This window comes from Giraffa tippelskirchi, chromosome 6 (genome assembly GCF_054371585.1).
Source record: "Giraffa tippelskirchi isolate mGirTip1 chromosome 6, T2T-mGirTip1v1.2.pri, whole genome shotgun sequence".
Classification (NCBI taxonomy): Eukaryota; Metazoa; Chordata; class Mammalia; order Artiodactyla; family Giraffidae; genus Giraffa; species Giraffa tippelskirchi.
In genome coordinates, this window is record NC_137280.1 from 121,550,845 (window position 1) to 121,573,185 (window position 22,341).

Here is a 22,341-nt window from a genome sequence, read left to right on the forward strand (position 1 = left end):
AATTGGCATGATCTTCCCAGGTGGCACTAATGGTAAAGAATCCGCCTGCCAATACAGAAGACACAAGAGACATGGGTTCGACCCCTGAGTCAGGAAGATCTCCTGGAGGAGGAAATGGCAATCCACTCCAGTATTCTTGCCTGGGAAATTCCATGGACAGAGGAGCCTGGTGGGCTACAGTCCATGGGGCTGCATGGATCTGGACACGACTGAGCAACTAAGCACACACACACATAATTGACATGCAGCACTGTAGAAGATTAAGGTGTACAGCACAATGCTTTGACTTATATACTGTGAAATGATAGCCACAATAAATTTTGGTTACGTCCAACATCTCATATAGAAAAAAAGTTTTTTTCCTTGTGAGAACTCTCAGGATTTACTCTCTTAACACTTTCATATCTACTATACTGCAGTGTTAACTATCGATATTGTGTTGTACGTTATATCTTCAATATTTATTTATCTCTTAACTGGAAGTTTGTATCTTTTGACCACCTTCATTCAATTCTCCCACTGTCGGTACCCTGTGTTTACCACCAGTCTCATCTATTAATATTTTTTCATGAGTTTGTTTTAATATTAGACATACAAGTGACCATACGGTATTTTCTTTCTCTGACTTACTTCACTTAGGATAATGCCCTCAACATCCATCCATGTTGTCGCAACTGGCAGGGTTTCCTTTTTTATGGGTGAATGATATATTGTTATATATGTGTGTGTGTGTATATTTACACACATATACTCACACACACACACCCAGGCATACACTTCTTTATCCATTCATAGGCTAATGTGAACATGAGTGTGCAGATATTTCTTTAGTATATTCATTTCCTTTCGATATATCCCCAGAAGTGAATTTCTGGATCATATGTTGCTACTGCTGCTGCTAAGTCGCTTCAGTCGTGTCCGACTCTATGCGACCCCATAGACAGCAGCCCACCAGGCTCCCCCGTCCCTGGGATTCTCCAGGCAAGAACACTGGAGTGGGTTGCCATTTCCTTCTCCAATGCATGAAAGTGAAAAGTGAAAGTGAAGTCGCTCAGTCGTGTCCGACTCGTAGCCACCCCATGGGCTGCAGCCCGCCAGGCTCCTCCGTCCATGGGATGTTCCAGGCAAGAGTATTGGAGTGGGGTGCCATTGCCTCTCTGCTGGATCATATAGTTTTTTTTTTTTAATCTGGGGGGGAGCCTCCATACTGTTTTATTCCGTTGTGGCTGCACCAATTTATAATTCCAGCAACAGTGCACAACAGTTCTCCTTTTCCCATATCCTTGCCAGCATGTGTTATTCCTGTTATTCCTTTTTCATGACAGCCATTCTCATCGGCAGAATTTGATATCTTATTGTGGTTTTGGTTTGCATTTCCTTGATGATTAGTGATGCTGAGCACCTTTTCATGTCCCTGTTGACTATTGCAAATTGTATCATCTGCAAACAAAGAAAATTTTACATATTCCTTTCCACCTTGGATGACTTATTTCTTGCCTGATTGCTCTGTCTAGGACTTCCAGTATTACATTGAATAGGAGTGGTGATACTTTTGTCTTTTTCTTGATCTTAGAGGAAAAGCTTTAAACCTTTCACCATTGAATAGGACGCTAGCTGTGGTTGTCACATGTGGCCTTTATTAAATTGGGGTACATTGCTTTAATACATAATTGATTGAGGTTTTTATCATGAACAGATGTTCAGTTTTGTCGAATGGATTTACTGCATCTATTGAGATGATCATATAATATTTTTCTTTCATTCTATTAATGTGATGCATCACTTGGTTGATTTGTGTGTGTAGAACCATCATTACATCCCAGGGATAAATCCTACTTGATCATGGTGAATAATCCTTTTAATGTGATGCTTAATTTGGTTCACTAGTATTTTATTGAGAAATTTATTTTTGTGCATCTATATTCATCTGGGATATTAGCCTGTAGTTTCCTTGTAGTGTTTTTTTCTGGCTTTAGTAACAAGATAATTCTGGCTTTGTAAAATGAGTTTGGGAGTGTTACTCCCCTCTGAAATTTCTGGAAAGAGTTTGAGAATGATTGGTATTCTTCTTTAAATATCTGGTAAAATTCACCAGTGAAGCTATCTGCTCTTGGTCCTTTCTTTCCTGAGAGACTTTTCATTATTGATTCAGTCTCCTCACTAGTCTGTTCAGATTTTGTATTTCTTCCTGATTAAATAAAGTTTTTTTTTAATACTTGAGAGAATGGTAGGATTTTTTTAATCCTTTATATATTTCTAATGAGTGGCACAATTTTAAAAAAATACCTGTTTTCCTGGAATAAATACTACTTGGTCATGATATATTGGATTTAATTTGCTGATCCTTTTATATCTGTGTTACTCAGTGAAAGAGGTATATAATTTTGTTTATTTTCTGAATCAAAGCAACTCTTGTAAACTGATTCAGGTACTTTTCTTTTTGTATACTCCAGATGTTTTGTATAAAATGAGAATAATCTCCATAAAGTATTCAGCTGCAGAAATATGTTGAGCTTAGTGCCTATTTTAGGAGGTGACAATACTATTTTGATTTAAGTTAATTTTTTGCTTAGTTTAGTTGAGTCTTCTCTCTTCATGACCCAAATGTGGTAATTCATGGTATCCTTTTCAGTTAACTTTTCATAATTGCTATGACTCGGTTTATAGCAATGGTTTTCAAAGTGTGGGCCCAGAAGCAGCTGCAGCATCAGTGGGAAATAGCTTTGAAAGTTTTTGAGCCTACCCCAAACCTACTGAATTAAAAACTTTGACAGTAGGGCCCAGAAAACTGTAATAAACTCTCCAAGTGTTTCTGATGCACAGTGAAGTCTCAGAACCCCAGATTTATACTTTGCACCTATATCTGTGGTTACAAGGCTTCCCAGATGGCTCAGTGGTAAAAGAATCTGCCTGCCAATGCAGGAGTTACAAGAGATGTGGGTTCAATCCCAGGGTCAGGAAGATGCTGCTAAGTCACTTCAGTCGTGTCCGACTCTGTGCGACCCCATAGACGGCAGCCCACCAGGCTCCACCGTCCCTGGGATTCTCCAGGCAAGAATACTGGAGTGGGTTGCCATTTCCTTCTCCAGTGCATGAAAGGGAAAAGTGAAAGTGAAGTCGCTCAGTCGTATCCGACTCTTAGCGACCCCATGGACTGTAGCCTACCAGGCTCCTCCGTCCATGGGATTTTCCAGGCAAGAGTACTGGAGTGGGATGCCATTGCCTTCTCCGTCAGGAAGATGAGGAAATGGCAAACTCACTCCAGTATTCCTGCCTGGAGAATCCCATGGACACAGGAGCCCGGCAGGCTACAATCCATAGGATTGCAAAGAGTTGGACACAATTGAGCATGGACATGTGCATATCAGAGGTTACATCCCATTTTTAAATTCATGAGAACATTTGAGACTTTCATGTTGTCCGAGGTTTGTCTATTTGATTTGTTTTTGTTTTAGTCTTAACTGTATTGTCCTTACAGCTTTTTTATTTGAAATTTTAGTTTTGTTTTTTTTTTCCAGAAATGCATTTGAAGCCATGAATGTTCCTCTAAGTTTCATTGTAGTTGCTTCCTTCTCTCTCTCTCTTTTTGGCACACAGTGCTTTCATTTTCATTCAGGTCTAAATGTTTTATATTTTTACTTTATTCATTTTTGAGTATTAAAAAAAAATCTAGATATGTAAGATTGGATAATCTCTTTTTTGACTTCCACTTGTAGAGAATGAATATGATCTATGGTACTTTGTTGAGATATTTAGTTTTATCTTTCTTTTTTTTCTGTGACTCTATTTCTGTTTTTTATTTTCTTTTTAATTAGAGGCTAATTACTTTACAATATTGTGGGTTTTGCCATACATTCACATGAATCAGCCATGGGTTTACATGTGTTCCCCATCCTGACCCTCCCTCCCACCTCCCTCCCCATCCCATCCCTCAGGGTCATCCCAGTGCACCAGCCCTGAGCACCCAGTCTCATGCATCGAATATGGACTGGTGATCTATTTCACATATGATAATATACATGTTTCAATGCTATTCTCTCAAATCATCCCACCCTCGCCTTCTCCCACAGAGTCCGAAAGTCTGTTCTTTACATCTGTGTCTCTTTTGCTATCTCGCATATAAGGTCATTATTACCATCTTCCTAAATTCCATATATATGCATTAATATGCTGTATTGGTGTTTTTCTTTCTGACTTACTTTGCTCTGTATAATAGGCTCCAGTTTCATCCACCTCATTAGAACTGATTCAAATGCATTCTTTTTAATAGCTGAGTAATATTCCATTGTGTATATGTACCACCGCTTTCTTATCCATTCATCTGCCGAAGGACATCTAGGTTGCTTCCATGTCCTGGCTATTGTAAACAGTGCTGCAATGAACATTGGGGTACACGAGTCTCTTTCAATTCTGGTTTCCTCGGTGTGTATGCCCAGCAGTGGGATTGCTGGGTCATATGGCAGTTCTATTTCCAGTTTTTTAAGGAATCTCCACACTGTTTTCCATAGTGGTGATACTAGTTTGCATTCCTACCAACAGTGTAAGAAGGTTCCTTTTTCTCACACCCTCTTCAGCATTTATTGTGTGTAGACTTCTTGATAGCAGCCATTCTGACCGGCATGAGATGGTACCTCATTGTGGTTTTGATTTGCATTTCTCTGATAATGAGTGATGTTGAGCATCTTTTCATGTGTTTGGTAGCCATCTGTATGTCTTCTTTGGAGAAATGTCTATTTAGTTCTTTGGCCCATTTTTTGATTGGGTCGCTTATTTTTCTGGAATTGAGCTGCAGGAGTCGCTTGTATATTTTTGAGATTAATTCTTTGTCAGTTGCTTCATTTGCTATTATTTTCTCCCATTCTGAACGTGTCTTTTCACCTTGCTTATAGTTTCCTTCGTTGTGCAAAAGCTTTTAAGTTTAATTAGGTCCCATTTGTTTATTTTTGCTTTTATTTCCATTACTCTGGGAGGTGGGTCATAGAGGATCCTGCTATGATTTACATCAGAGAGTGTTTTACCTATGTTTTCCTTTAGGGGTTTTATAGACTCTGGTCTTCCATTTAGATCTTTAATCCATTTTGAGTTTGTTTTTGTGTATGGTGTTAGAAAGTGTTCTAGTTTCATTCTTTTACAAGTGATTGACCAGTTTTCCCAGCACCACTTGTTAAAGAGATTGTCTTTTCTCTATTGTATATTCTTGCCTCCTTTGTCAAAGATAAGTTGTCCATAGGTGCGTAGATTTATCTCTGGGCTTTCTATTTTGTCCTATTGATCTATGTTTCTGTCTTTGTGCCAGTACCATACTCTCTTGATGACTGTTGCTTTGTAGTATAGCCTGAAGTCAGGCAGCTTGATTCCTCCAGTTCCATTCTTCTTTCTCAAGATTGCTTTGGCTATTTGAGGTTTTTTTCTATTTCCATACAAATTGTGAAATTATTTGTTCTAGTTCTCTGAAAAATACAATTGGTAGCTTGATAAGGATTGCATTGAATCTATAGATTGCTTTGGGTAGTATACTCATTTTCACTATATTGATTCTTCTGACCCATGAACATGGTATATTTCCCCAACTATTTGTGTCATCTTTGATTTCTTTCATCAGTGTTTTATAGTTTTCTATATATCAATAACAAATGTCATGTGTGTTTGAAAAGACTATTCTATGCCCGTGTACAATAATACATATATTAAAATGCTAATGAATTATATTGTTCATTTCTTCTTTTGTTTCCTTGAACTATAAGTTTTCAAGAAGAGGTATATTCAAGTCTCTGAATAGGTTAGATATGACAGTTCCTCCTTGCAGTTCTGTTATTTTTATGTGTGTTTGTTTCCTTTTTAGAAAATTTTATATTGGAATACAGTGGATTAACAACGGTGTGTTAGTTTCAGGTGTATAGTAAGGTGATTCAGTTATACATATACATATGTCTGGATTCCCTGGTGGCTCAGACGATAGTCTGCCTGCAATGCAGGAGAAATAGGTTCAATCCCTGGCTCAAGAAGATCCCCTGGAGAAGGAAATGGCAACCCACTCCAGTAGTCTTGCCTGGAAAATCCCATGGACAGAGAGTCTGGTAGGCTGCAATCCAGAGGGTCACAAAGAGTCAGACATGATTGAGTGATTTCACTTTCACTTATTCTTTTTGAAATTATTTTCCTATTTACTTTATTACAGAATATTGAACAGTGTTCCCTGTGCTATACAGCAGATCTTTGTTCACTATTTTAAATGTAGTAGTGTGTCTATGTCAACCCTACAATTTTCTTTCTTTGTGTGATCTTGTCTGGTTTTTGTATTAGGGTAATGGTGGCCTCACGGATAGAGTTTGGGAGTGTTCCTTCCTTTGCAATTTTTTGGAAGTGTTTCAGAAGGATAGGTGTCAGCTCTTTTCAAAATATCGGAGAGAATTCACCTGTGAAGCCATTTGATCCTGGACTTTTGTTTGTTGGGAGTTTTTAAATCACAGTTTTAATGTCAGTGGTTATGATTAGTCTGTTCATATTTTCTATTTCTTCTTGGTTCAGTCTTGGAAGGTTGCATCTTTCTGAGAATTCACCCATTTCTTCTTGGTTGTCCATTTTATTGGCATATAGTTGCTTGTAGCTGTCTATTATGATCTTTTGTATTTCTGTGGCGTCCATTGTAACTTCTCCTTTCATATTTCTAAATTCATTGATTTGAGTCCTCTCCCTTTTTTTCATGATAAGTCTGGCTAAAAGTTTATCAATTTTGTTTATCTTTTCAAAGAATCAGCTTTTAGTTTCATTGATCTGTTCTATTGTTTTCTCTATTTCATTTAGTTCAGCTCTGATCTTTATGATTTCTTTCCATCTACTAACTTTGAGTTTTGTTCGTTCTTCTTTCTCTAGTTGCTTCAGGCATAAGGTTAGGTTGTTTATTTGGGGTTTTCCTTGTGTTCTGAGGTAAGATTGCATTGCTATAAACTTTCCTCTTAAAACTGCTTTTTTGCTGTGTCTCAGGTTTTGGATGGTCATGTTTTCATTGTAATTTGTCTCTAGGTATATTTCTTCTTTGATTTCTTCAGTTATCCATTGGTTGTTTAGTAGCATATTGTTTAGCTGCCACTTATTTGTGTTTTTACAGTGTTTTTCTTGTAGCTGATTTCTAATCTCACAGCATTGTGGTCAGAAAAGATGCTTGATATGATTTCAGTTTTCTTAAATTTACCAAGGCTTGCTTTGTGGTCCAGCGTGTGATTAATCCTGGAGAATGCTCCATGTGCATTTGAAAAGAATGTGCATTCTGCTGCTTTTAGATGGACTGTTCTATAAATAAAGTCCATCTGGTCTAATGTCTCATCCAAGGTCTGTGTTTCCTTATTGATTTTGTGTCTGGATCATCTGTTAAAGTCCCTTACTTTTACTGTGTCACTATCAATTTCTCCTTTTATGGCTGTTAATATTTGCCTTACCTATAGCAGTGCTCCTATGTTGGGTGCATATATAGTTACAATTGTTATAATGCTACATTTTGTTCTAAAATTATAGGTATACCTGTTGAGACATAGTAATAGTATAGTAAAAGAAACATTTCAGCAAGATAATATTACATCATTCTCTTAAGAACTGAAAACAAAGTAGGCAGCTTTTAATAGTCTCTGTCTCATAATAAATGAGTTTGGCCCGTTCACATTTATTGATTACTGATATGCTTGTTTTTATATCTACCACTGTACTTTGTGTTTCCTATCATCCCTCTTTCCTTCTTTTTGTTGAAATGATCAAATTTTCTTTTTTCCATGGTTTTCCCTCATACATTTAAAAATTATATATCCTTTTTCCAATATTTTTATTGTTACCTTAAAATACACAGAAGTATACTTTCCCTAATAAGCTCTAAAGTTTTAATCTGTGTTTTCTTTTATTTCTGAATAAATAAAAAGCTTAACATATTTTTTCAGTGACCCCAGTAGTCTGAAATGTTGATTCTACCTTGCTATCAAAATATTTGTCTTCTGCATACTAAAACCTTTAGTGATATTTTAGTAAGTCTTGGGTTAGTAAGCTTACTGAATCTGTGGTTTGACAATATCTCTGTTATCACACTTGGATGATCACTGAGATAAATTTAATATTTCCAGTTCAAAGTGATTTTCCCCTCTTAAATCAGTGATACCAATCTGATTCTCACGCAACTGTAGGTAATATTTAGTTATGACAGTTTTTTTTTCCCATTTTTCTTAGGATGTGTTTGATGATTGTGTGCTCATCTACTATGGGATAATTCTCCTCAGTGTGACCTAAGTAGTAACATTATATGTCAGTCATCTGAGGATGGAGGTCTCTGCTTACCACTCTAGATTTCTACTGCCTAATTTTGTGATTTTTTTTTTTTTTTTTTAGAATGACTGTTTTTAACTTTACCTTTTATTTCTCAGACTAGACCTGGAAAGAAGGGTGATAAGGCAGGCAGTAACCTCAGATCCAGCTACTACTCAAACATTGATCACTATTCCAAGATGACTAGGCTCCCAAAGATCAAATGAGATCACAGAAAGGACATTTCCCCCAGTGAAAAGTAATTCTGCTGGTGCCACAAAGACGTAGTGTTCATATTCTAACTTAGATGTCCAGTCAGTGCAGAGCACTCCTGGTCTGCAGGGAACAGGAGGAAGGGGGAAAAAGAAGATGCTTTCAATAAACAAAAAGCAGAGAAGATTCTGCCAACAAATAGAAAGCTGAGGAAATGCTGATCCTTATCCTTGAGCTGCAGTTGGAAAACAAGAGCACTTAATAGGGCAAAAAAAAATGCATACCAGGTTGAGCCCCCAGGATGGTTAGAAGCAGGTGCTGTTCTATATCGATAATGTAATAAAATTATCATTTTTTTCTAAGTAGGCAGTAATTATACCTGATTATAATTTGTTATTGCTTGTTTTTGCTCAGAATGTGAATGCCCCTGAATACACATTTATTATATTAGATTTCCCCATGCAAAAAAATAATTTGTAGGCAGATAAATGGTATTTTTATGAGTCAGCTAGAATAAATTCCCTTATGTGGAGAGGTGTGATAAAGTGTGTTTCAAAACTAGGTGGGATTCACAGTAGGAAAGAGGTAGGCCTTTTATTCCTATGAACTGGAGAAAATAAAAGATGAGACATATTATCTCAGACCACATTACTTTACAAATATATCATTATTAATGAAGCAATAAGAAGATATCCATATATCCAAAATAAATTAATTTTTAAAAACAGCACTATTAGTTCTCTCAAGCACATCACTCAAACCCAAAATAACCTCCCAGGTGGAAGCATCATATCATTAAACACAAGTCCTTGCACTGGAGGAAAGCCCCATGGAAGAGAGATCCAGAAAGATGCTTTTATGTCTTTCAACATCAGGGAAGAACCTACACTCATGTCCAGATCACAAAACTCTTGAGTTCTTGGTGAGTTGAAAAGGGTGCTATCAGAAATGGAAAGTCTGAGGCAAGCCAGTAAACTAAGTGATTTTTAAAAGTAGAAGGAAGAAGTACGATCCACTTTGAGGTGACCCAAAAATCAGATGAAGAGAAATGGCCCAAGTTCGCAGACCATCTCCGTTTGACAATCTGCAACAACCTTGCCCATTTCCTTCAAGAAAATAGAGAGAGAACTGCCTGAAATGGCAGGCTGTTGAGCGGATGCACCTGCTCCTGAATGCTTAACGAGAATAATCCTGAATTATTGTGTTGTGGCTGTCAGTTCTCTTTTTAACAAGCAAGTGAAGCAATGCAGGTGCTTTTTGGGCAAACAAATGAGGTGTTTGTGATTATCTCAGCAGTGTCCTGATCTGAGTACCACAACTACACTTGAGTGCTGCAGAAAGGAAGGTCTGGGGCAAAAGGGAACCTTCAATAGCCAGCCACAGATGTGCATGCCAGGGAAACACACACACACACACCCCACTAGCTTCCACCTCAACATTTGGATGAAAGGTAAGAGGAGAAATTAGACACAGAGTCCAGGGATCATGCAAATGAAACAGAAATGTGTTGAAGTGCACTCAAGTCCTTGGACCCTCTTGGGTAAATTTAGAAGGGAATCAGCTTTTCTTCCTCCTTGAATGGACAACTTGATCTGGGGAATATAGGAAATTCTATAGTTTATAGATTTTATCATTTTAACTTGGAACACTTGAGAGCTGCATTTAATGGCCATACTTGAAAGAAAAAAATCCAAGATCAGGGAGGAGTTAGCAGTCAAGACGGTGCTCAATTTCAGCTCTGGTGACCTGCCCACTGGTCCTGGGCTTACTTTTGATCTCTCTTTGGAGAGACGGAGCATGTAGCATTTCTCAGCCACCTCTCTGATCCTCAAGAGTATGTCCTGTGGCCTGTGGCATATTACCAGCTTCCTAGAAGAACCTTGTCTTGGGTAAAATGAGGCATTTCTTTCACAAAGCACTGGTCTCTAATTGAATAACTATTGCTGTGCTAGATATTACATGAGACACGGATGGTTTAATTAGTTGTTTAAATGAGTAGCAAGAAATGGTACTTACCCAATAGGCTTTTCCCCTTGCTCAACTTCTGGATCCTATTCATTTCATTCTGGCAAGGGAGACCTAAAAAATAATTTATGAAAGTCAGTTTCCAGATGGTAAGGGATATAATCTCTAATGATTGGCTTCACTCTTGATGTGAAATGTAGACAATGACACACCTGGGAGTGGAATTACTCCATCTGCTGTTACTAGGCAGCAAAACAAATTCAGGCCATTAGTGTTACTAATTTTAAAAAAACATCCCATACCACTAGGTACTTAAAATAGTATTTGGGGGCTATTTGAATGTATGGGAATCTTTCTTCTCACCACCAGTTTAAGCAGATATCAGCTGTCTAGTAGGGTGATTTCATTATTTACTTCCTCATATTTACCACCTCCAGTGATATGGTGGTAAAGAATCTGTGTGCCAATACAGGAGACACGAGACCACTCAGGTTTGCTCCCTGGGTCAGGAAGATCCTCTGGAGTAGGAAATGGCAACCCATGCCAGTATTCTTGCCTAGAAAATTCCAGGGACAGAGGAGCCTGGCTGGCTACAGTCCATGGGGTTGCAAAGAATTGGACACGACTGAGCGATTGAGCATATAAGAAAAAGTCTCCTGTCAGCCAAGATTATATGAGCTGAAAACCAGGATGAAAGGTTATTAGTGGGTACATGTGCTGAATCCACAGACTGGGACAAAAACTTAATCTATCCCATGTCTTGCTGCAGGATAGAAATAGGATTACAATGGCTACTTCTGACTTCATGACTCACTACCCCAGGAAAGTCAAACATAGGTCTCTAAGGACAACTCTGAAGGTACAGAAGAGATGTAGAGAAGCAGTGAGTATAGAAGAGTAAGACCTTAACTCTGGATTCTGCCACCTCCTAGCTAAGTACTAATACTTTGGACCAGTCTCTCTATCATGCTCAGCCTCCAAGTCTTCATTTAAAAAACCAATGCCATTACAAACAAACTCAAGTGCAGGGCTGATAGAGTGGGAGCCACATGGCTAAGGAGAGCATATGGAAGTGTGTGGTTCCCTTTTGACTTCCACTCCAAGCAAAAAGAAGGGGGATCTCACTAATCTTAAATTTTTACCATGACCGGCCATTGCAGATGCTATGGCCCTGGGAGGCTCTGCTATTTGCTCACAGTCTTCCCACAAAGACCACAACATTCTGATTCTCGGGGCACTTACATACCTCTGGTTAAGGCAGTCGCCTCATTCGAGGGGCCTGGCATTACACTCCCAGCTGATCATTAGACCTGAGACGTTGCTTCACTCAGCCCCCACCTGGACTCTGGGGCTAAAACCACATGATTTTCTATGAACTCAAGCCCAAAGCTATCATTACGGTTAATGATGAACCACTACAAGCATTCCTATTGAAGTAAAAATCAGGGCTGTTATTAACATCGATTTGGAAGGTCCGGCTGATGTGATTAGAAAAGAGAAAAAAATGAGGTATAAAAATTGAAAAGAGAAAAAATTATCACTCTTTCCAGGTAATATGAATGCACACCTGAAAAATTTAAGGAAGCCAACCAGAATAAGTATCATAAATAAAATGAGAAAAATGGATTTTGTTTACACTGGCAACAATAATAAACACAGGGAAGTATATCTGTGAGAACAAAACTGATAGCTCCACTGGTTAACAGACAGTGTTCTAGGATAAAAGGAGTCAATATTATATAGCTCTCAACTCTCTAATTTTGCCTGATTCTAAAGAAATACCAGTAAGATTTTTAAACAGAATAAACTGATTATACAATTCAAAGAGTTCAAACCTACAGGACATATAACAATAAACATAAAAACAAGGATATTCAAGAAAATTCTGATAAAAAGATTAATGGTAGGAGGCTGTGGTTGTTGTTATTGTTCAGTCACTAAGCCCAACTCTTTGTGATCCCATGGATGGCAATGCGCCAGGCTTCCCTGTCCTTCACTATCTCCCTGAGTTTGCTCATTCAGAGCCATTGAGTCATTGATGCTATCTAACTATATCATCTGCTGCCCCCTTCTGCTTTTGCCATCAATCTTTCCCAGCATCAGGATCTTTTCCAATGAGTCAGCTCTTTGCATCAGGTGGCCAAAGTATTAGAGCTTTAGTTTCAACATCAGTCCTTCTAATGAATATTCAGTGTTGATTTCCTTTAGGATTCACTGGTTTGATCTCCTTGCTTTCCAAGGGACTCTCAAGAGCCTTCTGAAGCACCACAATTTGAAAGCATCAATTCTTCAGCACTCAGACTTCTTTTCTAAAGGCAGAAATCAAAGAGGAACTAAAGAGTTTCTTGATGAGGGTGAAAGAGGAGTGTGAAAAAACTGGCTTGAAACTCAACATTCAAAAAACTAAGATCATGGCATCTACTCCCATAACTTGTTGGAAAATAGATGGGGAAAATGTAGAAACAGTGACAGATTTTATTTCCTTGGGCTCCAAAATTCCTGCAGACAGTGACTCCAGCCATGAAATTAAAAGATGTTTGCTCCTAGGGAAAAAAGCTATGACAAGCCTAGACAGCATATTAAAATGCAGAGATATCACTTTGCCGACCGAGATCTGTAAGTCAAAATTATGGATGTGAGAGTTGAACTATAAAGAAGGCCAAAAAATTGATGCTTTCAAATTGTGGTACTGGAAAAGACTCTTGTGAGTCCCTTGAACAGCAAGGAGGTCAAACTAGTCAATCCCTAAGGAAATCAACCCTGAATAGTCACTGGAAGGACTGATGCTGAAGATGAAGCTGCAATACTTGGGCCACCTGATGTGAAGGACTGACTCACTGGAAAAAGTCCTGAAGCTGGGAAAGATTGAGGGCAGGAGGAGAAGGGGGCAACAGAGGGTGAGATGGTTGGATGGCCTCATCAACTCAATGGACATGAGTTTGAGCAAACTCTGGGAGATGGAAAAGGACAAGGAGGCCTGGCATGCTATGGTCCATGGTGTCACAAAGAGTTGGACACAACTTAGTGACTGAAAAACAACATCCTTCTAAATGGCCCAACTCTCACATCTGTATATGACCACTAGAAAAGCTATAGCTTGGACTATATGGACCTTGGTTGGAAAAGTAATGTCGTTGCTTTTTAGTCTCCTGTCTAGGTTTGCCATAGCTTTTCTTCCAAGGAACAAGCATCTTTTAATTTCATGACTGAAATCATTGTCCACAGTGATTTCGGAGCCCAAGAAAATAAAATCTGTTATTGCTTCCACTTTTCCCCTTCTATTTGCCATGAAGTGATGGGAGTGGATGCCATGATCTTAGTTTTTTGAATGTTGAGTTTCAAGCCAGCTTTTCATTGTCTTCTTTCACCCTCATCATCACCCTCATCAATAGTTCCTCTACATTTTCTGCCATTAGAATGGTATCATCTGCATATCTAAGGTGGTTGATATTTCTCCTGGCAATCTTGATTCCAGCTTTTGATTCACCCACTCTGGCATTTCTCATGGTGTATGCCGCATATAAGTTAAATAAGCAGAGTGACAATATATAGCCTTGTTGCACTCCTTTCCCAATTTTGAACCAGTCCATTGTTCCATGTCCGGTTCTAACTGTTGCTTCCTGACCCACATACAGGTTTCTCAGGAGACAGGTAAGGTGGTCTGGTACTCCCATCTCTTTAAGAATTTTCCACAGTTTGTTGTGATCCACACAGTCTAAGGCTTTAGCACAGTCAGTGAAGCAGTGAAGTGAAAGTCACTCAGTCATGCCTGACTCTTTGCGACCCTATGGACTATACGGTCCATGGAATTCTCTAGGCCAGAATACTGGAGTGGGTAGCCTTTCCCTTCTCCAGGGGATCTTCCCAACCCAGGGACTGAACCCAGGTCTCCCACTTTGCAGGCAGATTCTTTACCAGCTGAGGCACAAGGGAAGCCCAAAGTAGTGAAACAGAAGTAGATGTTTTTCTGGAACTCCCTTGCTTTCTCCATGATCCAACGGATGTTGGCAGTTTGATCTCTGGTTCCTCTGCCTCTTCAAAACCCAGCTTGTATGTTTGGAAATTCTCAGTTTACATACTGTTGAAGCCTACCTTGAAGGATTTTGAGCATAACCTTGCTAGCATGTGAAATGAGTGCAATTATATGGTAGATTGATCATTCTTTGGCAATGCCTTTCTTAGGGATTGGAATGAAAACTGACCATTTCCAGTCCTGTGGCCACTGCTGAGTTTTCCAAATTTGCTGACATGTTGGGTGCAGCACTTTAACAGCATCAACTTTTGGATTTTAAATCGGTCAGCTGGAATTCCATCACTGCCACTAGCTTTACTGGCAGCAATGCTTCCTAAGACCCACTTGACTTCACACTCCAGGATATCCAGCTCTAGGTGAGTGACCACCTCATCGTGGTTATCTGGTTCATTAAGGCCTTTTTGTCAAGTTCTTTGTATTCTTGTCATCACTTCTTAATCTCTTCTGCTTTTGTTAGGTCCTTACCATTTCTGTCCTTTTTGATTCCCATCCTTGCAAGAAATGTTCCCTTGATATTTCCAATTTTCTTAAAGAGATCTCTAGTCTTTCCCATGATAATTGTTTTCCTCTATTTCTTTGCATTGTTCATTTAAGAAGGGCTTCTTCTCTCTCCTTGCTGTTCTTTGGAACTCTACATTCAATTGGGTATATCTTTCCCTTTCTCCCTTGCCTTTTGCTTCTCTTCTTTCCTCAACTATCTGTAAAGTCTCCTAGACAACCACCTTGCCATCTTGCATTTCTTTTTCTTGGACATGATTTTGGTCACTGCTTCCTGTACAGTGGTACAAACCTCTGCCCATAGTTCTTCAAGCAATCTTTCTACCAGATAAAATCTGTTGAATCCATTCATCACCTCCACTATATAATCATAAGGGATTTGATTTAGATCATACCTGAATGGCCTAGTGGTTTTCCCTACCTTCTTGAATTTAAGCCTGAATTTTTCAATAAGAAGCTGATGATCTGAGCCACAGTCAGCTCCAGGTCTTGTTTTTGCTGACTGTATAGAGCTTATCCATCTTCAGCTGCAAAGAACATAATCAATCTGATTTTGCTATAGACCATCGGGTAATGTCCATGTGTAGAGTTGTCTCCTATGTTGTTGGGAAAGAGTGTTTGCTATGACCAGGGCATTCTCTTGATAAAACTCTGTTAGCCTTTGCTCTGCTTAATTTTGTACTCCAAGGTCCAACTTGTGTGTTCTTCTGGGTATCTGCTGACTTCCTACTTTGGCACTGCAATCCCCAATGATGAAAAAGACATCTTTTTTTTGTGTTAGTTGTAGAAGATGTTGTAGGTCTTCACAGAACTAGTCAACTTCAGCTTCTTAGGTATCAATGGGTTGGGGCATAGATTTGGATTTTTGTGATGTTAAATGGTTTGCCTTGGAACAGAATCAAGATCATTCTGTCTTTGAAGTTGTATCCAAGTACTGCATTTTGAATTCCTGTTGACTATGAAGGCTGCTCCATTTCTTCTAAGGGATTCTTGCCCACAGCAGTAGATACAATGGTCATCTTAATTAATTTTGCCTATTCCTGTCCATTTTAGTTTACTGATTCCTAAAATGTCAATGTTCAGTCTCTCCTGCTTGGCCACCTCCAATTTACCTTGATTCATGGACCTAACATTCCAGTTTCCTATGCAATATTATTTTTTACAGCATCAGATTTTACTTTCACCTCCAGACACATCCACCCTCAGCATTTGTTTCTGCTTTGGCCCAGCTGCTTCATTATTTCTGGAGCTGTTAGTAATTTCCCTCTGGTCTTCTGCAGTAGCATACTGGACACCTTCTGACCTGGGGGGCTCATATCTTTTTGCCTTTTCATACTGTCCATGGGGTTCTCTAGGCAAGAATACTGTAATGGATTGCCATTTCCTCCTGCAATGGACCATGTTTTGTCAAAACTCTTCACTATGACCCATCCATCTTGGGTGGCCCTACATGGCATGGCTCATGGCTTCATGGAGTGATGCAAGCCCCTTCGCCATGATAAGGCTGTGATCCATGAAGGGGAGGAGAGAACGGACCACTAAATAATAAAACATGTCAATTAGTAGGGCAGAGCACCCAGAAATAGACATATATAGAACATATAGGAGTTGTATAAATGATAGAGGAAGCATTTCAAATTAGTATGGGAAAGATGGGTTAGTCAATAAGTGACAAGTAGTGAGCAAGTAGTGAGCCATCTCCAAGGATAGGGACCCTGCTTGACTGCACACACACAAAAACTAAAATGATAAGAGATTTCAAGAAACAAAACCCCACAAAGGGACTAAAGAAAAGGAAATTGTTTTACTATCTCACAGTGGGAGATGTCTTTGTAAGCTTAACATAAGCTGTATAGGTTCTAAGAATCCCTAAAATATAGACAGAAATTTGACTATCTTAAAACTTAAAATTTCTTCTTAGGAAAAATACACAAAGTCATAATTGGGGGAAAAATAAACTATTTGCAATACATACGACTAGAACAATCCTAATATCTTTGTATAGAGAGAGTCGCTACTAAAAACAAACCCATAAGAACCTCATCTGAAGAAAATGTATAAAAAATAGACATTAAGAATCTTACAATGACCTCGGAAATTATGTAACAGGTTTCTACACCCACTTTACAGATGGAAAAGCTGAGGCACAAAGGTTAAAAGATTTTCCTAAAAGGAGGACTGGAATAACACATTTCTTGATTATGTTTTTGGGTTTTCTCGACCATGCTGAAAGTGGAGATCAATTAAGAGAAGTGAGCCTTTTAGCATGCCATCAGATGGAGGCATGTGTTACTCTCTGGCTGTGTTTTCCTGCCTGCTGCTCCTGTCTGTCTCCCCAGTGCATGACAGATGGCCCTTCCCTACCCAGCATGGCAGCCCTGGCCACTGGACCCCACCTCCCTCCTGCCTTACCTCCAGGCTTCTGGAAGCAGTAGCACCACTCATTGTTAGAGAGCTTGCCATCCTTGAAGGAGTCACAGGAATTGAAGAGAGGCTTGATACAGGGCTCGTACTTATCCAGGTAGATGGCGTTGATCTCTGAGTGGTCAAGCAGGAGGTCATAGTTCATATCCAACTTGTTGAACATCCAGCCCAGGGAGTCCTTGCAGATGGGCAGGATACTGGTGTCAAACCCTGCGATGGAAAGGATATGTCTCAGCTTGCTCTCTCCTGCCCTGCTGGCTTCCCAGCTTTCTGTCCCAAAAGGAGCCCCAGGGCCCACCCCCTCCCCAGGTATATTCTCAGCAGCCTTCCACCAGAATATGTGGTGGTGGTTGGTTTTTAAATGAAATAATTTAAAATGCACTAAAATGGAAGTCAGCATTTGAGGAAAATGTGTTCTAACGGGAACAAATCCCCAATGCTAATTTATCTGTGATATAAATAGCACTTTTCATGTATAGAGAGAGACTCTCTCTATACAAAGATATTAGAAACTCATAAAATAGGAATTCATCAGACTTGCTTAAAACAAGGGATACATAAAAGGAAGAGTACAAACATGGTGAGTAAGAGGACTAATGGATAATACTGCAAACTATGCTTTTCTATTGAGGAAAAATTATTTGAAAAACCAAAAGAACCTATTGTAAAAAGGATGGCAGTGAAATGAAACTAGGTGGCACCATCCAGAAGCAGTGATTATATCTCAAAGGACTGTTCAATCCAAAAGTCTGAACATTAATGGGAAAACAAGCCAGATACATGCCTCTGTTCTCCATTTTTCTTTTCTGCAATCCCCTCAAGAGATACATGATATGGAATCCAAATTGACTCAGACAATCGTTTCTTTCTTATTTCCCAGGGGTGGGGGGTAGAGGGGTAGTTTTCTTAAAGAATTGTTTCTACAGTGGAAACTATGTGTACTCAAATAATGACACTTGGCTTAACACTGGGGATATTAAGTTCTACTGCAGACAAGCCCCAGAGAAGATATGCCCCACATCTAAAACTCATATTTCTTTCAGAATCAAAACCACCAGGCCATTTCAAATTATTCCATAATCTGGATTTCTAAGACTGGTTTTATTTTCCTGAGAAAATGATGAAAATAGTTCACTTTTGTGTTACTTAAGGCACTCTTCTAAGCATTTTTATACTTGATTATCTCACTGAATCCTTCTACAGCTTATGAAATGATGCTTTATCCTCTTGAAATTTTTTTTTTTTAAAAGCTCAAGGTTGAAGTTACTTATTCAAGGTCATACAGCTGTGGGGCTGAGATTCAAGCCCAGGTGGCCCAACCCTGAGTCTACATTCTCAGTCTCTCCTCTTCTAGGGCTGTCTCTGCCTTGCATGACATGGGCTCCTCCTACCCTGAGGAATCCAGTAGGTTTGGGTGCTAAGCTGAGGGATGAGCAACACAAGGGGTGATACAGTAACTGTCAGTGAGGCTCCTGATGGGGTTGAACCCTCTTGGGTTCTTACCTATAGCCTGTCATTGGATTCTATGTGTCTCACCAGGAACCCCTGCTTAGCCAGCATAATATAAGACAGAACAAAGCATGCCCATCCTTTAAAGCAGTGTCTTTACAAAAGAGTCTTCACCGTCCAGAGGTCAGTAACTGTTGGCACCTCCTCCTCTGAGCTCTCATGGAAGCCCATGCTTCCCTCCCATTTTCAGTACCTATAAATTACACCCTTAGCTACTTGACAGCAAAGACTGTCTTGTTTCCTTCGTAGACTCAGCCTGTAGAGGCACATAGGAAGTTCCCAATGGAATTTGTTGAGAGAGGTTGTCTAGCTATTGCAAAGTTTACCCCCTTCCAATATAAAAATCCTTCCATTTTTAAATTTATTCATTTTGATATCTTAAAACACATCTTAGAAAACTATCCCTTCTCAAGAAGAGATACTATGGAACATAATCTGGCCTCTTCTTTGACTGAAGGTCATGACTGGACAATCTCTATGCTGATGATGTCCTCAGGGGCAACTGAATAAAGGAAGATAATTTATTCTGACACAAAATGGCTCCACACTTTTGTACAGAATAATTTATGTAATATTCATCCATGTTAGAGGATATTACCATTTTAATACATGGGAAAGGGAAATTTTACTTTTTAATGTTCCCAGAACTCTGAGAACTTCTCTACAAATGTTTATCACTAAATTTTCTCCTTGGAAAACATGAATCATGGGTAAAAACATGTAAATCTATGCTAAGTTCAGTTGTGGGGGGTTTGTTTTTGAGCAATACATTATATAATTTAGAATCACTCTTTGGTTGTAATAAAATGTAAGCAAGTTGATCTTTAAACTTTTTTGGCATCTTAACATTAGTCTGTTTTCAATTTCATCTAGACCTCAAGGAAAAGTCAGAAGAAACTAAATCCTGACATCATTAGAGCTGGCCATTTTGCATATATATGTTCAAAGGATGTGTATCCATGATGTACCAGAAACATCATGCTGGTACTTGTTTAAATTTCTTCACAGTCCAGTGTACAGTAGTGCACAGTCCAGTGTACATCCAATGTATGTCCAGTGTACATACAGTATGTACAATCCAGTGTACTGTATACAGTGGTGTACAGTCCAGTGTACAGTAGCGCAGAGTCCAGTGTACATCCAATGTATGTCCAGTGTACATACAGTATGTACAATCCAGTGTACTGTATACAGTGGTGTACAGTCCAGTGTACAGTAGTGCACAGTCCAGTGTACATACAATGTATGTCCAGTGTACATACAGTATGTACAATCCAGTGTACTGTATACAGTGGTGTACAGTCCAGTGTACAGTAGCGTACAGTCCAGTACACATCTAGGGCACATCTAGTGCATAGCTGGAACACAGCTGGCCACATCTGGACACAATTGGCACACAGCTCAAATGCACATCTGGAGCACATCTGGAACACAGCTGGACACATTTGGCACATAGCCCAAATGCACATCTGGAATACAGCTGGAACACAGCTGGAATACAGCTGGACACATCTGGAACACAGCTGGAATACAGCTGGAACACAGCTGGACTACAGCTGGAATACAGCTGGAACACAGCTGGACACATTTGGCACATAGCCCAAATGCACATCTGGAATACAGCTGGAACACAGCTGGAATACAGCTGGACACATCTGGAATACAGCTGGAACACAGCTGGGGCACATCTGGAACACAGCTGGGCACATCTGGTGCACAGTTCAAATGCACATCTGGACACATCTGGTGTACAGTCCAGTGTACACCTGATGTACAGTCCAAGGGCACATCCCACTGTACAATGTACAGTCCAGTGTATGTCCAGTGTACACCAGTGTATGTCTAGTGTATAGTGTACAATTCAGTGTACATCCAGTGTACACCTAGTGTACAGTCCAGTCTGTCCAGTGTATAGTGTATATTAAGTGTATAATCCACTGTACATCCAGTGTACAATCTATACACTCCAGTGTATGTCCAATGTCTTTGTGCCTGTCTTCTCCATATTCACAAAATTCTATGATTGGTTCTTATAGTCATTCTTAAATGGCAATGAACAAGTAGTCAATAGGTTCAAAGAAGGAAGAATAAAAGGAACAAAATTTAAGTGAACTGAAAATTGGATTGCTTGACACTGAATTCAGGTCAGTGATGTGCAAGGGCAAGTTACTGAACTTCTCTGTATATCCGTTTCTCATTTTCTTCAGCTGTTTTGTAAAAACGTTAGCCACCCCTCTTCAGACTTACAGTTTTTAGTAATACTTTCTTGATCTCTCAAGAATGTGAGTCAAGAAGAGCCGAAGGAAACATGACAGTCCAATGTAATGCGGTATCCTTCATTTCTCTGTTGTCGTCTGATTGGTTGGTGAGATCTGAGTTATTCTTAATTTGCTAAGTCATTTTTTCCACTGTGCTAACTAGCTATCATGTCAATCTTTCCATTTCAGTGGCTGCTTTAAGATCTAAAGCTGTGGAAAAGGAAGGAATAGGAAACCCATTTGTGAACATGATTCCTGACCACCATCGGTCCTTCCTCTTCATAGCTTTTTGGGCCAGAGCCCATTTCCCCATTTTAGGGATAAGTCTGGAACAGCAACTGCTGGCAGCCCAGGATCGTGTCTCCATCCCAGGGTTCTGGGAAATTTTAATATTTCTTACTGACCACCAAAAAGAAGTGCTAAACTGGTTGGGCAATAGGCTAAGGTCAAGCCCACCCACACCTATTTGGAAGGCTCTAGAAGAGAGGCATCTGCATCTGCTATCCAGGGATGGAGGGGGAACAGACTAGCCCTTCTGGTTGGTTGGTCGCAAACTCATGGGACTTCTAGGTTGCATGGTTTCCCCTTCCGAACTCCTGGGCTGACAATGTCTCTCCCTCCTGTGCCTCATGGACCAACCCAGTGTCATTCCTTTATATCCCTTCACTCCAACTGTTTCAGAACATCACATCTAAAAACCTCTTCAGGGACTCAATTTGCTTGTGGCCAAGGTCAGGCATTTTGCAGGCTCACTGGCTGTCAGCAGAAGGAGTCTCCTGGGACTGGAGGCTGTGAGAAGCAGCTCTTTCATATCAATCTGCTCTGCATTGGAAGGTTGTACAGAAAGCCCAGTGGCTCAGCCACTCCTGGAAGATCCCTGGGAAAAGTTTTCCACTCCCAAGGAAGCCTCTGACATGAGTGGGAAGAATCTTACATCCCTCTTCACACTCATACAACCACCAGGACCCTCTCTTTGGACAGATAGCATATGCTTCCCAGAATCGACCTTTCCCTTAATTGGTAACAATTCCAACCTGGTGAGTAAATTGTCCTCTAGATCAACATTGTCTAGGTAGCTGTGAACAGCAAAGAATAACCCTGAAATTATGAAGAATATTCTGATTTGTGCCGAAGACCAGATGCTGGTTAGACTTTGGG

At 39.7% G+C, this 22,341-nt stretch overlaps 2 protein-coding genes across 8 annotated transcripts in view; one reads left to right on the plus strand and one right to left on the minus strand.

Moving 5' to 3' along the window:
- The window catches only part of LOC145510158 (uncharacterized), a 735,177-nt gene that overhangs the window by 696,286 nt on the left and 16,550 nt on the right, over positions 1-22,341 (plus strand). The gene's annotated exons all lie outside the window — the stretch shown is intronic.
- SPOCK1 (SPARC (osteonectin), cwcv and kazal like domains proteoglycan 1) overlaps positions 1-22,341 on the minus strand; it is a 653,451-nt gene that overhangs the window by 2,854 nt on the left and 628,256 nt on the right. For all 7 annotated transcript variants that reach the window (XM_081500638.1, XM_081500637.1, XM_081500636.1 and 4 more), the window contains 2 exons: positions 17,405-17,626; positions 10,513-10,575 (listed from right to left, as the gene is read on the minus strand). In XM_081500638.1, coding sequence (XP_081356764.1) covers positions 10,513-10,575; positions 17,405-17,626 — 285 coding nt within the window. The remainder of the gene's footprint in view (positions 1-10,512; positions 10,576-17,404; positions 17,627-22,341) is intronic.